Source organism: Phocoena sinus, chromosome 3, assembly GCF_008692025.1.
Source record: "Phocoena sinus isolate mPhoSin1 chromosome 3, mPhoSin1.pri, whole genome shotgun sequence".
Classification (NCBI taxonomy): Eukaryota; Metazoa; Chordata; class Mammalia; order Artiodactyla; family Phocoenidae; genus Phocoena; species Phocoena sinus.
The window spans coordinates 70,275,763-70,295,143 of NC_045765.1; the positions used below are offsets into that span (position 1 = coordinate 70,275,763).

The 19,381-nt window shown below is 35.5% G+C and overlaps 1 protein-coding gene across 14 annotated transcripts in view; it reads right to left on the reverse strand.

The window, feature by feature from the left end:
* Positions 1 to 1,441: 1,441 nt before the first annotated feature.
* Positions 1,442 to 19,381, reverse strand: part of CSNK1G3 (casein kinase 1 gamma 3) — a 141,297-nt gene continuing 123,357 nt past the window's right edge. For 7 of the 14 annotated variants that reach the window (XR_004349119.1, XR_004349112.1, XR_004349116.1 and 4 more), the window contains 4 exons: positions 18,102 to 18,208; positions 17,559 to 17,582; positions 3,737 to 7,333; positions 1,442 to 3,384 (listed from right to left, as the gene is read on the reverse strand). Coding sequence is in view for 2 of the 14 variants with exons in the window: in XM_032626108.1 (XP_032481999.1) it covers positions 7,279 to 7,333; positions 17,559 to 17,582; positions 18,102 to 18,208 (186 nt within the window). In the remaining 12 variants the exon portion in view is untranslated. Of the gene's footprint in view, positions 3,385 to 3,453; positions 7,334 to 17,558; positions 17,583 to 18,101; positions 18,209 to 19,381 lie in introns of those variants that run through there. The other 7 variants (XR_004349117.1, XR_004349118.1, XR_004349120.1 and 4 more) reach the window with 3 other exon arrangements.

A 19,381-nucleotide genomic window follows, 5' to 3' on the forward strand; every position in this document is an offset into this window, starting at 1 on the left:
ATGGGATAATGAGAATGGGAGGGCAAAGAAATGGATTGAATGGTTCACCTAGATTTCAGAAAAACATAAATAGCTAATGGTAGTCAAGCGGTGGAGAAGGATTAGAGAGACCTCTTAGGTATCTGTTATGCGTTCAGTGGATTGATATTCACCTTAAAGGCAGGATTAGAGTGACTTGATATAGGGTTTTGCCCTTGCCCTCTGCTGTTTGTTATTTTTATCAAAAAAGGTACAGAATTAATGATTTTGAATTTATCAATGCCATTGAGTCAAAATAGTCAATTGTGCAATGCGACAGAATTAGTGTGCAAGTATTTTTAAACAGATAGGAATGACAGCTTCAATCTAAGACACAGTTTAATAAATACCAGACCTTGTTCCCGTCTCAAGGAGCAGAAGCATACACTCTGTGTGAGAAATAAAGGTGCTGCTCAGTTTTCAATTATAGTTTATCATGAAAGAAATGGTAAATGGCAGCTTGCACGGAGAAGTATTATAAATATCATTGCCAAACTTCAGAGACATGCTGCAAAGAAGGCATTACTCCAATCTGAGGTGAGGAAATTGATGCTAAGAAGTCAAATAACTTGCCACAGTTCTCACAAGGAAAGTGAAGAAGCTGAGAATCAAATTAAATTTGTTTGGTCCCCAAATTCATGCTCTTTCCAAGACCATTCACTGCTTCAACATCTAAGTTCATATGGGAGCTGGAATTATCTCATTTATTTCTAACTCCCATAAGTGCTATGATGCATTTTCTTTAACATTATCATAATTCTTGATGTTACTTCAAAATGACCCTTCCTTTTATAAAGTGAAGAAAAGTTATCTTTTGATAAGTTGTGTCACTCAATTAGGTTAAAAAAAATTAACCTCCAACGTCCATATCTTTCCAATGTGGTCTAGAACAGAGGTTGGCAAACTACAGTCTACAAGTCAAATCTAGCCCGCCTCCTGTTATTACTTGGCCCACGAGCTAAGTATGGTACTTACATTTTTAAATGGGTTAAAAAAAAATCAAAAGAATACTTCATGACACATAAAAACTATATGAAATTCAAATTTCAGTGTCCATAAATAAAATTTTATTGGAACACAGCCATACTCATTCATTTACATATTGTCTATGGCTGCTTTCATGCTACAAAGGCAGAGTTGAATAGTTGTGACAGAGACCATATGTGGTGCTCTCACTGCTTTACACTGCTGTTCAACACACTACAAATCTCAGTGATGCAGTTATAATTTGACAGCATTTCAAGTGCCACACATACTGTCATACAGACATTTTATTATTTTTTTTACTAATGAATATTAATCATGTAAAAAAAAAGTAAGGTGAACTTTGAGTGTTGCGCTTCTAAGGCACAGTTGAATGTGGATTATTTTGTTATACAATTATATGGCAAAGCATCATGTTTATTATGCAATGACACTTCAGCTGTGTTAAAAGAATACAGTTTATTTTCACATTACCAGACTAAGCACTCATCACAATATCCCCAACTCACAGAAAAGCAACAGTAAGAACAATTAGAAAACTTTAAAACAGAATATCTCATCACAATAGAATTTATTCAAACACACAAAAAAAATGAGAATGAGGGTGCAAGCCACTTACTTTCCAAGTGGCTCATTTGTTAGCCAAACAAAGAATGCTCTTTATTGATGGTGAGTTAAAGCTAATTGTGTTTGACTGCAGCAGCTAAAAAGTGTGTCCAGAGGAGAAAAACATGTTGAAGACCACTAGCTTTTTAGCAAGGACAGTTGCTTGAAGACATCAATTGCCAACTAAAAGACAAGGCAAAATGATTTGGCTTTTGATGAGTCAACAGATGTTACCAATACTGCCAGCTATTGATTACTAGGGAAGTCAATACTGAGTTTGAAGTGCCTCAAGAAGTACCCTCTGTGAATAGTCTCCATGCAACAACTATAAGAAAGAATATTTTTAAAGAACTTGAGAAAACATCAGTGCCAATTAAAGTAGAATCTGCTAAGATGTGAAGTAACTTAATGGTGGTAAAGACATGTGGAGCAGAAAAAGGTTTACTGGGCAAATTTACAAAGCTTGTGAAAATGTAAAATGTTTAAAGTCAATGTTTATGCTTTATATTATTCATCAGCAGGTATTTTGTGGGAACTATTTGAATATCATGTTAATGAACTAGTAAAGTCAATGGTGAATTTCATTCACTCTTGGCAGTCTTAACTATCATTACTTCCATTTTCATTAGAAACAGAAACTGAATATCCTGACTTGCCCAACTACACAGCAGTTTGATAGAAGTAATAAAGTTTTATTGCAATTTTTTGAGCTCAGGACCAAAAGTGAATTTTTTCTGAATGAGTATCACCCTCACCTATTATTAACGAACACTGAATGGATTTGAAAATTAGCTTTTGCTGCAGATTTGATAATGTTTCTTAATAACTTCAACTTAAAAATTACAAGGCAAAACAGCACTTATATGTGAAATTTATACTGCAACAAAGTCATTTTGATGACAACTAATGCTGTTTAAATCACAAGTTATGTCAAGCTGCTTTAGACACTTCCCATGCTGTCTAGTTAACACGAGCAGCAAGATATCCATTCCCACACAAATTTGCAGTGGATGTGTTTTCCAAACTCAACTGCAGTTCCAGCTACATCTTTGGATCTCAATCCAAGTGCACAGGAAATTTCCATATTACAAAATCCACTTAACTGTATAAATAAGGAGCATCCATCTAAACTTTAAAAGGAAGTAATTAACCTGCGATGTAATGATATGTCAAAGGCAAATATCAAGAGCAGAATCTAATGGAATTCTATAAACACCTTCCAAATGGTGAATATGCTCAATTAACATCCACACACTTGTGGACTGATAACAGTATTTGGTAGTATCTATCTGTATGAAGACATTTTCAGAGACGAAATACGTAAAATCACATTACAGATCAGCATAACAGATGAACATTTGCAATCGTTTTCAAACCCCAATTAAGTGAAATATTATCCTCTCAAAATAACTTAATTTTTACCATTAGACCTGTATTACAAAAAATTTGTACTCAAGTGTTCATATATATTTTTAATTTCATCAATAAAAAAGTAGTAGAAATTTGTTTTCTTTCTCATTACACAAGTATATAAAAGCCTTAATTTTGCCTTTTGGCCCATAAATCCTAAACTTTACAAAAAAGTTTGCCAACCCCTAGTCTAGAGCAGTGCAGGAGTGTTCTTCAATTTGAGTAAAATCACAGTATGGTAAACATTGCTGTGAACAACTGTTCTTTCTAAAACCATTTTCATATCCCAGCAGTATTACCTGATAATACTTCTATATGTAGTTCTTTCTTTGGTTACGATCCATGTATTCTTATGAAGTAAATTTCCTAAGAAAATAATATGTGGGTCTGTATTAGAGACGGTCAGAGAAGAAACTAGTTAACCCAAACATCAGCAAAGCTTTATAATTCAATTTATTTCTCTTCTAGAAGAAAGGTTAGCTTTTAACTCTACTAATCCAATTCTATCACAAAAACCTTTAAAACTAAACAAAAGCACATCAAATAGGGTACTTATGACCTGTTTTTACCTGAGTCCAAAACATTTTTCAAATGTATTCATTCACTATATTAGTGATTTCCAATAATATATTCACATTAATAAAAGTCTCAGTAATAACAATGTTTTCTAATTTAAAACAATTAAGTTTGCCTTTATACTCTATTTTGTTTTTCTCACCATGACTGAAGATATCTAGATTGCCTGCGCAGAATCCATTCACTCTCCTTCTGGTAACAATATCCTCATTTCCTTTTGGGGAACACCCCCTTCTACCTTATTTCTCAGTTCAGTGTGTCCTCTGAAGATGGGAGAACAACATTCCCTGGGTCACAGTAGTTGGCTCGAGGGTGGGCATGTGAACCAATGAAGGAATAAATGTCAGTCTTAGGATTTTGTTGGAACTGTTGAGAGAAACTGTCCTTCGTTTTGGCTGAGATTATGGCAGAAGTCTGAAGCTGCTGGGTGGTCACTTTACCATCACACATGAAGAATCTCCCTGACAATGAAAACAGCAGAGTAGGAAGCAAAACTGAGAGATACAAACAGACTCCTGAACTTTGCACCAGGATCAAGCATGCCTGAAGCTACTCCTATCACTGGACTTTTCAGTTAAATGTAACAATGTGCATGCCTATTGCTGAAGCCATGTTAAGTTTCTGTCACTTGCAAAAGCAAAGGGTGCTAATGCAACTATACAGTCATTCAGATTGAAACCTAATCTTAGGTCAGATATTTCTAGACAGGGCCTTTTAACCCATGCTTAACCTGTTACGTTTCATCTCCATATCTTACTCTTTCTGAATGGTGGTGCTTAATGGACACACATGGGCTTAGTGTGTGCTGCTTTGACTTATCTTACCTTTGGCATCTTTCAGTAAGCAGAGCACCTTAAAGCACCTAGCACAATGATGAACTGTGAGATACTGTCACAGATATATGCTCTTTATCTGGAATGATATTGAAGTCATTCACTTAAAATTGGATTTAATAATATTTCATTTCTGTGAACATCATAATATGACTTCATTTTTGAAAAGGAATGAAATGATTCAGTTTGTTTCCCTCGTTTTATTAGTGGCATTAGTTCTAATTAATTGCTCTATTAAGGAGTTCAGAGAAGTATAAAAAAAATTTTTTTAACTTTCATTAAAGAAAGCTTAGATACTTCCAGGTATGTACTCTTTACAATAGGGTTCCAACAAAGCAAAACAAAATCAAAAAACACAAACGAATGTTCCTTTAGCTCTGCTTTTCACATTTAGTAAATTAAATCAACTGAATTTTTAAAATTCCTGTCTTCAATTAGTAAGTGGCATTATTTTACCCATATTAGAGGAAAGGGGAAAGAGCAAGTTTAAAAAAACTACCTTTATTTTTTATTTCTTTTTCAGTTACATACTTTTAAACAGGGATGTGTTTCATTATTCAGACATTCAGGCAATGTTGACTTCATTAGTGTTGACAGAAAAGAAGCATAAAAATGCAAAACATTGTTGGCTTCACCTGAACATACCTGCATTACCTATTATTGACCAGTTTGTGTTGCCAAAAGACTTATTCCTTGGCATTAAAATGGAGCACTTAAAAATATTGCTAAAAAGCAAATGTCTACACACTGGTCTTTGCAGCAAATAAGGGTATTTATAGTTTTAAAATATTTTAAGTCCATAATTGGATTAATATACACACCTTCTTATGTATAAGGAGTTCAGATCATATAAACACTGTACAGTCCAAAAACCCTACTGAGAATAAAACTAAACAGGCTTATGATAAGAAATACAGATATCGCATGTATTTACAAATATCATAGACACACAAATTTGGTCAAATACTGTAAAGAAAGAAGTGGTTTCACATTATAATGGCCAAAACATCCATCTACCTTGCTCAAAGCAAACAAAAATAAAAACTCAGTATGTAACTCCTGTAGTTTAAGACATCATGACAGTATACAAATAGATAAAATGGAAACTGTTGACCAAATTATACAACAAGTGTTTTCTAGGCTGAGTGTAGGTCTTTAAAATCAAGAACTTATAAAGATCATTCATAGATTCAGAGCAACAATGATAATGTCCTGATTTGCGGTATTCATATGGGTGCCTAATTCATCAAAAACAATGCACTGAACTTTTGGCTAATAAGAAAAATAAATTACAAAGTACAGTTAAATTCCTGTAAATGCAATAATGTCAAAAATGTAGATTTATTTACTTTAATTACATATTTTAAATGTTACCTTGAGACAATAAAAATAAATAAGCATGCCCGGAGGCACACACTTAAAGACAAAAAGAAGGGGCTGAGTGGAAGGAGTAAGCAACAAGTTCATGAATGAAAGGTGAATGTGAGATTTGAACAACATAATTATCTTTCTAGCCAGTCTTTTTGTCTTAACTCTCCTTGCAAATTCTGGCTAGTAGAATGTGACAAAAGTATACCTGTGTCTTCATGGCTTAAAACAAAGCATACTTGAAAAGTGGAATGGGTTTCCTTTTTTTTTACAGAACCATTACTTTGTTCATATGCAGGCACTTCAAAAGACTATGGGGACAAAGCACCTGACCCATCCTCTCCAAAATAGTTTTCAATCATCACAATTACGCTAAAAAGTAGGAAAATTCCAGAGAACCAGCAAAGTTGAATACAAGAGACTAATGTGCGCAGACGGCAATAGAGTGACCCCATTTTTATTGCTGAGGGTCTTTTTTTAAAATCAAAGGGCAAATAATTAATCAACAGACACCATTGTGTGGCACATCCAAAGTTTTCTGCTTAAGGTGAATGTAATCGTTCAGCAGCAGGTTTCAGTGGGATCTCCTTAGATTTCAGCCTCATATGATGCGGTGAGATTCACATTTATTCCTTCTCCTTAGTGTATTTTTCAAAAAACTCCAACATATCTCATTTCTCAAAGTATTCATTTCTTGCTGTCTAACATACATTATTATCTGGAAGCATAAAGTTACATTATACAAATATTTTGCATTTTTAAAAAATAAGCGCTTTTGCCACTTCGACAACACTGTACTTCACTTAGTGGTGCAACAAAAGCAGAGCTCATATTTACCACACTACTTGTGATTCATTTTACCACTACCATCTGCCAAACCCATAGAGCTTTTTCCTCAGTACCTCTGGGCAGTAACTGTACCATGATTTCACAGAGAGAATGTTAATATGACTCATGAATAGCAGTACCGACAGTAACAGTGAAATCAATGCAGATGTCACACAGATAATGATCTTCTCAAGGGATAACTTCTTTTAAATATTTGGGCAACTCTGTTTTCTCTGTTGCATTATCCACTGGGGAGAAAATTCCCCTTTGATTATTCTCTCACAGAAGTTATAAAAATCAGATTAGGTATATAATTGGTTGACATTTAAGATACTGTACTGCTTTCTACAACAGGAGGAGAGCTTCTGAAAAATGTTCTACAGAACTGTAATTCATCAATACCACCTCACTGGTCCATTCCATTCAATGATGGGCAAAGCACTCATGTTTTGACAAAACTTTAAAGCTTCCATAAAAGTTAAATTAGAAAAAAATACGAATGTAAGACAACCACAAAATGAAGTATGAAAGTATGACATTTTTGTTTCTAACAGTGAGTTCTTGAAAATATATGTGGTCACTACAGAGATGATTTTAATCACAAGACAGCAGATGAACATGTAAGTAACTCCCCATGATCTGTCTGTGTCCAGAGTCATTTGTGGCGCTGTATGGTTTTCCTTTTCCTTCGTTTGAAAAAGCAGCAGCACCTGCAGATGGAGGGAAATACTCCTTTTATTATAAAAATACTAAAATGTTGCAAAGTAAGGCTGAATCTATCATATTAATTTAAATGCCATAGAAAGCCACGGGCTAGTGCAACATAAACAGTGAACATACCAATGAAGCATATATATTAGTGAAACGATGGCAGAGTTGTTACTATCATTTCATCAGTGTGCCTTTTTAGAATAGCAAGACATTCTATGCAACATTAAAAGGAGCCACTAAACTGAAAAGGCTCTGCACGAAGACTAACTAAAAAGCCATAAAGTTCTGAACCCCAACTGACCCATCACATTCTATTTTAGATACTAATTTCTGGCAATGGCATGCTGTTATATAAAGTTCATCTTATGTATTCTTTCCCTTTTTTCCTGGTATTCATATATGATTGTTGAAGCCCTTGTTAGAAAAGCAATAACGAGCCTAATTTGGGGATTTTATTTTCATTAAGAATTAGTTTAGATTCCAAAACTAAAAAGATAAATCCCCAAAACACTCTTCAACAAACATTTTCTATCATATTTACGAAGTGGAAGAGAGAAAATACATTAAATAGAGTAAGAATGCTAAGATTGGCACTTTTAATTCTTTAGAGGTTAAAGAAGGTCAAGCTTATCATGTTATTTTAATTAAGGGAAAAATATGCTTAACATTTACAACAGCATAATCAAGGTGATTCAGTTTTGCAGTTGAAAACTGATTCAGTTTTTGTAGTCTATTTAAGAAATATCTGGTTTTTACTCCTAGGTGGAAAAAACGCAGACATGATCCCTGAGAGAACTAGTTTTTCTCACAGTAAATTCTCCTAGTCATGAGAAGATGCAACACATGTAGAGCAATGCTGAGGTTGGTATGAACTGAAAGTTAAATGAAAATCACTGATCAGCAACTAACAAAACAAATACACACACATGTATATATATTCTAAAAGCCTAGCATTCCTTCAAATAAAGGTCTGGCCGTTTTCCCCTTCCATACCTAAAAGAAAGTCAATCTATCAGAATATCAAGATGACAGGTACCACATATAGAGAGGCTCCTTTTTTTTTTTTCCCACTGAAGTCCTTACAAAGATGTTCCTTTAATTCTTACCAGCCCACCTTCATAAAACAATATTAACTCAACATTTTCAAGCTAAGCATAAAATAAAAGAGACCATGGAGCTTCAGGTGTCCTATCCAGCAAAAGATCATGGAAGATGAAATAAAGGCTAGATATCATTATTTCTGTGAAATAAATGTAAACAAAAATCCACACTGTCCAGTTAAATTACATACTCTCTCCACTCACATTATCTTTAGTCAAAAATAATTTCAGACCATTTATTGTGATTTATGCCATAATTATGAAATCACTATGGGGCATTCAAAACCAAATTACACAATTGCATTCAAGTAGTACATAATGACTAGACCATGGAATGTGAATAATTCAAAATTGTATATATCAGCTGATAAAGATTCAACTAGAAATATGTGCCGTTATCAATCTTGACGGGTTTTACTCTTATTGAGGTAACTACCAGAAAGAATGGAAATAAATTACCCAATCAAGGGCCTTAAAAAGAGACACCACTGTAAAAGAAGACTCTAGCCACAATACATTTTTCCTAGACTTAGAGAAGTAAGTCAGAATTTTCTAACTGTTAGGTACCTAATACTTTCTCAAATCTGTTATATATATTTTCTAAAATAAAAAAGCAAAACAAAAAACTACTAGGAGATAAAAATCATTATTCTAAAAAGAACCTTTCAATTAAAAACTTAGAAAAGAGTTACAAAATGTCCATATTGTAGAAAACAAAATATTAAAAAATTGGTATTTAAAAGAAAGACCAAATAATTAGAATATTAAATTTAAGAATATGGGCATATATCAATGGAACTTTATTGTTTAATAAATATAAAGTTTTATTAACAATGTTCACTGTTCCTAAAAAATGTCATTTGTCTTTTCAAATTCCAAAGTATATTCTTTTAAAAAGTTTTCTACTAATAAAGTGTTGTAAGGTATACATAAGCCTTTTGGAATGGGGAATTGAATATAATAGATGTTTTGATGAACAAGTTCAAGTCTCAGCTTTACCACACTTGAATTAGCACTTCACTTTGTCTGATTTATTTTTTACCATTAATCTGCTTTCAGTTGAGTGCTTCCTATTTCCTAGGTAATCTTTCCTTCCATTGTGTAAGTATTGTTGAACACAGAAAACTACTCCAAGCATTTATTTAAGATTAAATAAGATCTTCAAATGCATTATAATTGTAGAGACCTTTTAAAATCAAAATCAATCTAAAAAAGACATCTATTTTTTAGAAATAAATCCCACTGAATATACCCTTGTATTCAGTACACCCTTGAAATAGATTTGCCATTTGCCTAAGTAGAGCTGGCATGCTATTAAACTGACTACCACCAGAGGACAGCATTACTTTATGCAATATGAATGCATCCAAGTACAGAGAACAGAGATGCTCTCAAAATATGATACACTTACAGCAGTTAAGAAGGAAATTGATATTAACCTTGTGGCTGACTTCTTAAAAGTCATTATCAAAACAGCTGATTTTATAGTCTTAGTGATTAATGAATTAGGTCTCATCTCAATTGCCCTGGGCACTCAGTCTAAAACAGTTTCTTGCATATGGCCACTCTGACAAACGACCATGTTATTTTCCTCTCAGTACATAGTACTAATCTGAATTTATTTTATTTATTTACTTATTATCTACCTCCACATAGAATGTAAGTTTCCTAAGGTCTTGCTCACAGATACATCCCACAAATGGGCACAAAATTGGTACTCATTTAATACCTATTGAATTAATGAATGATTTGCCTCATAAATGCAACTAACTTCTAGAGTAAGAACCTGGTCAAAATTCTAAAGCATGTTCTAAAGCTAAAGTTCTTACCCTTGGGTCACAGACCCTAGTGAAACCTTACAAAATACAGATTTTAGTGCCTGTGGAAGCTTTTCTTGAGAGAGATGATTTGCACCAAATTATTAAAGGACTGAATCGCAAGAAGCACTGCTTTCTAGATCCAACTGCCAGGTCACCCTCTCGCGTCTCCATTTCAGATATGAGGCCTCATCCTGGATGCAATGAGCTGACCACTGGAGATACTGAGTGGACACCATGTCATCAGTTCACATGAGAGCAGGCAAACGCATAAAAAGAAACCATGTAATTTTAACTTGGTACAGTTGTGGGGCGGGTGGTATCGGAAACAATAACTGCAAATAACAGCACAGATTCCAGGAATCAGCACATAGAGAAGTTTTCACAGATGACGTGAGCAAGTTACTTTATCAATAAATTAAATTATCTGGTCTTAGAAAATAACTCACACCTTTACAATTTTCAAGAATATTTTCTCTCCTTGCTGCTCAGTGGCTACATTTTCTTATCCACTAGTTCATACCTCATGTGGGGTCTCCTCAGATCTAGGCTACTGACAACTACCTTGGGGAAAGAATAAGCTGACCAGACATTTAAATCATGTTCTTATCAATGATTCCCTTTTTCTTGGCTCTTTCTTGATAATTCCTTGTGTGGTTACAGTGAGCTAATACGCCCTCACAAGTCAGGTTCATGCTTCTGACCTGATCATCTGGTGGCTACCCTAGAAGCTTTGAAGCCACATCTCTAGTCTTAAATCATTTGGGAATAAATGTTAAGTTCTGCTTCTGATGAACATTAAGGCTGTTGCCTGAAATACTGTTTAGGTAGGAAACAAGAAATCATAATGGGTCAACGTCCTAAACTCTGTAGAAAACATAGATGATAATAGCCAAGGTTTTCCTATTGACATCATACCACCATTTCCCATTACTGACTGCCCTTTTCTTCTTGGAGAATATGGCTTGTCTTCCTGGATTTATGTCATATACTTTCTTCTCAAAAGTCTACCCAGAAACTGAAGCATGTTCCTCTGTCTGGATCTGAAGTTTTTAGCTTTTTTTAAATTTAGAATAGTTTCTTCTTGATTTTACATTCTTTTTTTTTTTAACATTTTTACTGCAGTATAATTGCTTTCCAATGGTGTGTTAGTTTCTGTTTTATAACAAAGTGAATCAACTATACATATACATATATCCCCATATCTCCTCCCTCTTGCGTCTCCCTCCCACCCTCCTATCCCACCCCTCTAGGTGGTCACAAAGCACCGAGCTGATCTCCCTGCTTCCCACTAGCTATCTATTTTACATTTGGTAGTATATATAACCCCATGCCAGTCTCTCACTTTGTCCCAGCTTACCCTTCCCCCTCCCCGTGTCCTCAAGTTCATTCTCCCATTCTCTATGTCTGCGTCTTTATTCCTGTCCTGCCCCTAGGTTCTTCAGAACCATATTCTTTTTTTTAAGATTCCATATATATGTGTTAGGATACGGTATTTGTTTTTCTCTTTCTGACTTACTTCACTCGGTATGACAGTCTCTAGGTCTATCCACCTCACTACAAATAACTCAATTTCGTTTCTTTTTATGGCTGAGTAATAGTCCATTATATATATGTGCCACATTTTTTTTATCCATTCATCTGTCAATGGACACTTAGGTTGCTTCCATGTCTATTGTAAATAGAGCTGCAATGAACATTGTGGTACATGACTCTTTCTGAATTATGGTTTTCTCAGGGTATATGACCAGTAGTGGTATTGCTGGGTTGTATGGTAGTTCTATTTTTAGTTTTTTAAGGAACCTCCATACTGTTCTCCATAGTGGCTATATCAATTTACATTCCCACCAACAGTGCAAGAGGGTTCCCTTTTCTCCACACCCTCTCCAGCATTTATTGTTTGTAGATTTTTGATGATGACCATTCTGACTGGTGTGAGGCGATACCTCATTGTAGTTTTGATTTGCATTTCTCTAATGATTAGTGATGTTGAGCATCGTTTCATGTGTTTGTTGGCAATTGGTATATCTTCTTTGGAGAAATATCTATTTAGATTTTCTGCCCATTTTTGGATTGGGTTGTTTGTTTTTTTGATGTTGAGCTGCATGAGCTGCTTGTAAATTTTGGAGATTAATCCTTTGTCAGTTGCTTCATTTGCAAATATTTTCTCCCATTCTGAGGGTTGTCTTTTGGTCTTGTTTATGGTTTCCTTTGCTGTGCAAAACCTTTTAAGTTTCATTAGATCCCATTTTTTAATTTTTGTTTTTATTTCCATTTCTCTAGGAGGTGGGTCAAAAAGGATCTTGCTGTGATTTATGTCATAGGGTGTTCTGCCTATGTTTTCCTGTAAGAGTTTGATAGTGTCTGGCCTTATATTTAGGTCTTTAATCCATTTTGAGTTTATTTTTGTGTATGGTGTTAGGGAGTATTCTAATTTCATTCTTTTACATGTAGCTGTCCAGTTTTCCCAGCACCACTTATTGAAGAGGCTGTCTTTTCTCCATTGTACATCCTTGCCTCCTTTATCAAAAATAAGGTGACCAAACATGTGTGGGTTTATTGGATCTGAAGTTCTTATCTGTCCCTACAATGACTCACTGGCTCATCCACTGATTGAGGGACCGCTGGTACCTGCCAGACCCCACCCACTTAGGACTCCAGAACCTAGCCTCTCCTCTCCTTGTCTCGTTGATGAGTATATAGAAAATATCTTTCATGACGTCTAAACTTTAGTTCATTGACAAAGGATTTTTCCCCTTAAAACTTATACTTGAAATGTAATTTCATTTCTCTAGGTCTCTTGATTACAAAAATGAGAAACTGTTTGGTTAGGCAATTAAGTTTAGATCAGAGAGCAAGACCATGTAACTACTCTAACTAAGAACCTGCAGACCCATCCTCACCTTCAATTTCTTCCTCTCCATCCATGTGCAATTAGTTCCTCAAGTCTGAAATGACTTTTAAAATCTCCCCACCCTCTCATGCTGGCTTATTTCATAACTTCTTGCCTCCACCATGGCTAAGAGCCTTTTAACTGACTTCTAGCATAAGACCCTCCTCTATCCAATCTGCCATCCAAACTTCCCCCATCATAATATGGCCACGCCCTTTTCCTCTTAAATCTCAGCAATGGTTCTCCACTGTCTGAGGCATTAAGTCCACACAGCTTTTAAAATTTGGTTCCAACCTATTTCTACTCTCCTCTCAGTCTCATCCTCCATCAGCCTTCCTTACCAGGCAGCCTGTACTTTAGGAGGAAGGAAAGAAAGCGGGGAGGAAGGGAGGGAGGGAAGGAGGGAATGGAGATTTTCTGCAATCTGAGAAACCCAGGAAGCAACATAAGTCTCAAACTGCTGCTGAATTAACTTTCTTAAGATTCAATCTGATTATACCATTTCTTGGCTTAAAACCCACAGCATGCTTTCTTGTGCTAAGAAAGATCATGTCCAATTTATTTATATTTTAACGTGCTACATCCCTTCCCTTGGAGATTGGGCACCTAGCCTATCTCAGTTCCCATTAATATATTCACACTCTCTATGTGCAGGGGTTACTACTCAAACTAACCCATTCTCTCCTTGCTCCACATTGTCGCTCAACCTCTTCTCTCTGACCCACATTCCCTTGCCAAATCATACTCATCTTTGAGAACTACTGCAAATGTATCCTTACCCACGAAGACTTCCTGATCTTCAGCTAGAAGTGCATACTCCAGTCTCTGAACTCCATACTGCTAATCCTATAATACCTTGCTTTAGACCAGTGATTCTCAAACCTGGTTGCTCCTTAGAATTGGCTTAAAGGCATTTTAAAAATACTGGTGGGCTTCCCTGGTTGCGCAAGTGGTTGACAGTCCGCCTGCCGATGCAGGGGACACGGGTTCGTGCCCCGGTCCGGGAAGATCCCACGTGCCGCGGAGCGGCTGGGCCTGTGAGCCATGGCCGCTGAGCCTGCATGGGGCCTGTGCTCCGTAACGGGAGAGGCCACAGCAGTGAGAAGCCCGCGTACCACAAAAAAATAAATAAATAAAAAATAAATACTGGTAACCAGACGCTACCACTCAGAAAGTACAACTTAAGTACTGGCATATTTTTAAAACTCCCCAGATGATTGTGATATGAAGCCAGGGTGAGAACCACTATGTAGAAGTCACTGGTGTACTTACTATCTTCTCTAATGGAACGAAAGGGCCTTGACTTATCTTCATAATCATCATATTACCAAACACACAATAACTGTTCAGTAAATGATGGAAAGGGGGAAAAAAAGAGAAACAAAGGAAAAAAGATGACTTCACAATACTTAAAAACACAATAACTAAACTTAAAGGAAGCCCTGTTCTCCTAAATTCCTGGAAGAAATGATGAGGGTGCTATCATTTGTATCACCCGCCTTAAAAAAAAAAATCTCCACTACAGTAAAAAAAAAAAAAGGTAAGGCAAAATCTCATTACTAATGAAGGAGCCACTTTATCTTGGGGGAAGAGACTATTTTCCATCACTTGGAAATCATACATTTACCCCATGAGGTACTTATTCTAGGAAACATGAGACTCTAAAATATCTGTTGTAGAATACATTCTAGTAATGAGATGGGGTGAGAGGGATCTCTGCCAATCAGAGGCAAGAAGAAAAGAAGGAAGTAGGAAACAAATTCTGAAAAAGAATTCTAAGCAGGTCTCTAGCTACCCAGAAAACGGTGGAAGAGAGAAGAGAAGCATTAGATGCAATTTAGAAAGAGAAATCATGCTCACGTTTCTTAATCACAGACTAAGAGGATATAAGGAATGCAATAATAAGCCTGTAGGAATGTCAGAATAACCCTGATTAGAGACAAGACAAAATGCTGTGTGTTTTAAAAGAGTTTTTAACCAGTGAAGAGTTAGGGAAGTTCTGAGGATTTCTGTAACCCATCTGGAATAAAGCTTCACTGAAATCATGGATTGCTATCCATTTTTCTAAATAACTGCTTTATTCAGATATAATTCACACATCATTAAATTCACCTTTTTAAAGTGTACAATTCAGTGGTTTTTAATATATTCAAAGAGTTTTGCAGCCCTCACCGCTACTTAACTTCAAAACATTTTCTTCACTCCATAAAGAAACCATAGAACCTATCAGCAGTCACTCCCATCTTCCTCAAAGCTGCCGGAGGCAATCACTGTCTATTTTCTGTCTCTATATATTTGCTTATTCTGGATATTTCATGTAAATGGATCGTATAATACGTGGCCTTTTATGTCTGGCTTGTGTCACTTAGCATCATGTTTTCAATTTCATTTTTTATATTGTTAACTGATAGTCCATTGTATGGATACACTACATTATGTAGTCAATTATTTAGTAATAATTTGTTGAGGTCTTGGGGATCTTAAGATAAAAAAGACCTTGTTTTTAAGAAATCCAAGAAGTTTCAAGAAGTGAGAGATAGATAAAGAGAATAACATATCAATGGCCAACTTAAGGAACTGACGGAACATAGACTTCAGAATGGAAAATGAGGCTGGGAAAGACAGGCAGGAGCCAGACCAGGAAAGGCATGAAGGGCCTGGTGCCTTGCCAAGTGATCTAGATTTGATGCTCTATGCAAAAGAGAACCTCACTTCAGGAAGAGCCTTCCCACCATTTTCCTTTTTCTCATTTTCCAACACCTACAGATAAAAACCCAAACCATAAATACACACACTCACGCCCATCTCAGCTAAATAAATTACTACTCATTCTTCAAAGCCCCCTCCAAAAAGCATTCTCTGATCATTCTGTCAGTAAACACTCATTTTCTTTACAAGCTCTAACGGATTTTTCATACCTTTTTCATAGTATTTATCATACACTGATAAATGCTAAAACAACTGCAATTACCCCCACTGGAGTATGATCTACTTAAGGGCAAGGACAGTATCAGATATTTCTGAAATCCAAGCAGTGTAACCGTTGAATGAATACATGGAAAAATGTAATAGATTTGGTGGAAAGCACGTCTCTCGGAGGATGCGAACACAGAAGAGTCAGTTTCAGTGAAGAGTAGTGTGAAGGTAAAAATACAGAACACTGACGGAAGAGGCACAAGCCTGGGAAGAGCACAGATGAGAGGTGACTGGCAGCCGGAAGGGGAGAAACAGATAGGGGTGATAATGGCAACTGAGCACTTGCCATGTGCCAGACAAAATAACTGTGCTTTATCACATTTAATTTTCTCAACAACCTATGAGGCAGCTATTATTAGCCTCATTTTACAGGAAAAGAAACAAGCTTGAAGAAGGAAACGAACAGTGCCAGAAGTAGGATTCTACAACCTATGTTTAATTGCAAAGGCCATGTGCATTCTTATCTGCCACATGCCACCCACCTTTATAACTGTGCTTAGGATTGCACAAGCACATATATACTGTTGCTTTTATTTCTGACATAAAAATACACAAGTACGTAGCTGACTAATTATATCCTGAAATCCACCAAACTAAGTCATACTGACCATGAATAAATTCCACAGTCAAACTGGTTAAAACGGACATTTGATCATTACTCTTTAAAAAGAAATATCCACAAAAATTTCCTCATCTTGCAGCCATCAAATGAGCACTTATGTAAGGTTCCCTTTGGATAATGAGTAAATGTTCCAAAATTTACTAATTTAAACAACTGTCTTTATTCACTCCAAGGCTGACTCAAAATCTGTCCTAAAATTGAGCGAAGCATTTTAAACACAGCATTACAACTAAAGGCAAGGGCAAGAAAATGTTTAAATTCAACATTATTGCAACAGATAAGAATATTATTTTTCATAATATCTGTAATTAGCAGGAACTATTTAGATGAGGATTTTTCATAACACTCTCTCACTATAGTTTATCAATGTATACCATGTGTATTCAATGGCAATATAATTAGTAAGTGAAATACTGGTTTAGTGATACTATTGCTATGGGTATTTAACAATTACTAACAGGAAAAAAAGAAAGCTTAACTCAAAAACTTGCCTTTCTATTTAAAATAGCAAATAAAGCCTTGTGTTACAAAACAAATACATAAGCGCAAGCAAGGTTGGTGTATCATCTACTCAATAAAAAAGTGCCCCCAAATCTATGTCACTTGAAGCAAAAAAGTTGCAGCAGGCAAAAGAGCTCCTCAATTATTTCTTGCTTTTCAGAGCTAATGTAAATGACATCAAATACTTTTGGACAACTTTTACCAATTATAATTTCTATGTTGAAAAGTTTGTTTTTAAAAAACACAAAATGGTGCTAAATCTTTGAAATTACAGTCAACGGAGCTATTTCTGCCTGCCTACACTTGAGAACTCACCACATGTTCAACACTTTCTGGCAGCTAAACACAAAAAAAATACAAGGAAAAAGAGAGAGAGAGAAAGAGAGATCATCAGAAACTGCCCACATTGAAATTATCACATTGTTTTTCAAGCTTAATTTTTTTCCAAGCAGAATTATTATAATTTACTTTAACAAAAAAAGTAACTTAAAACTAATATTAATACATGCAGCATACTACAAAATTAATAGTTACTTATTCTTATGTTTACAGAAAAAATGAGCATCTAGAGTATAGCAATAACTTTCATGCATCAACATTCCTAAAAATAAAAATATGCTGTTAACTCTAAATAAGAATTTGAGCATAGTTCTTAAATAACTATTTTTGTATTATTAAAACATCTACTGAAATCGCTCTATTTTAAACTTAGTGATTAAAAAAATTAAATATACCACTTGTTTTGCATGCATCTATTCCTTGAAAAAAATTTCCTTAAATAACTGTAATGACTATAAATCTCAAACATGCACAGTTTAAGAAAGAAAAGTTACTAAATCAGGAAAAACCAATACATACTTGGTTTCATCCATCACTTCTACTTCCGTAGGGGCTGTGATAGGTGCATTTGAACGTCCTGCAGTAGGATCATCTGTGTTTAATTCTCCATTTGTAGAACTTACAACCTGCAAAAAAGAAAAAATACACACACACACACACACACACACACACACACAAAGTAATAGGTTATACAATGATAAACATAAAGTATTTAAATTAGAAAGTTAATATGAGGAACACAAAACAATTAGTATGCAGTTGTTCATAACTGAATATACTAATAGGTCTACATTTTATTAAAGGTAAGGTCACTCATTATTTGCTTTGCAACTTACTTCCTTTTCATCTTGAAATCTGTCCTCTGGTTTTTAAGGCTAACGCAATCAGTTCCCTCTTGTGTGCCAGTATCTTTTGGTACCTTGCTACATCATGAATTACTTCCTTTGGAAACTTCAATATTGTTCCTTCCAATGGATCCTTCATTTCAATCTGTAATCATGCTCAGGTCTCACTCTCATGTTGCCCATTCATTCACCCAGTTGTTCAAGCTCCAAATCCAGAAGTTACTGTGATTCCACTCTTTGACTTAAACCATCAGCAGATCCTGTTAAATCCTCCCCTGACACACACCCCAAACCTAATCAGTCCTCCCCACTCTATGACTACCAGATCTGCAGTCCAGACCACCATTATCTCTTGAGTGAAGAAGAGCAAAAACCTATTAACTGGTCTGCTTTTACCCATGCCCACTTCCCGTTAATGGATTGTCTACACAACAACCAAGGTGCTCCTTTTAAGATGTAAATTAGATAACACATAATTCTCTGCTTAAAGCTCTTCTAATGTCAACTTCCTGATTTCATTTAAAATAAACAACCATACTCTTTACTCCAATTTACAAAGCCCCACAAGATCTGAATCCTGCCTACCTCTCTGATCTCATAGCACTTTCCCTTTGCTCACTAGCCTCCAACAAATGTCAAGGTTATTTCTACTTTAAGGCCTTGGAACTATCTATTCTCACTCCCTGGAATTCTCTTCTTGCTTATTGTCTGTTTTCTTACCTTTCAGATTCTCAGAGAACATCTCTAAAACAGGACTTTTCCAACATACAATCTAGAACTTCCATGCAGGCACACTCTTACATGTTATACTTCACTTTTAATTCTTTGTATAGCATTTATCCATGTTGATGTTTTTCTGATAGACTGATTGATGTGTTTCTTGATACCCACCCCCATCTCCATTAAAATTAAGCTCCGGGCTTCCCTGGTGGCGCAGTGGTTGAGAATCTGCCT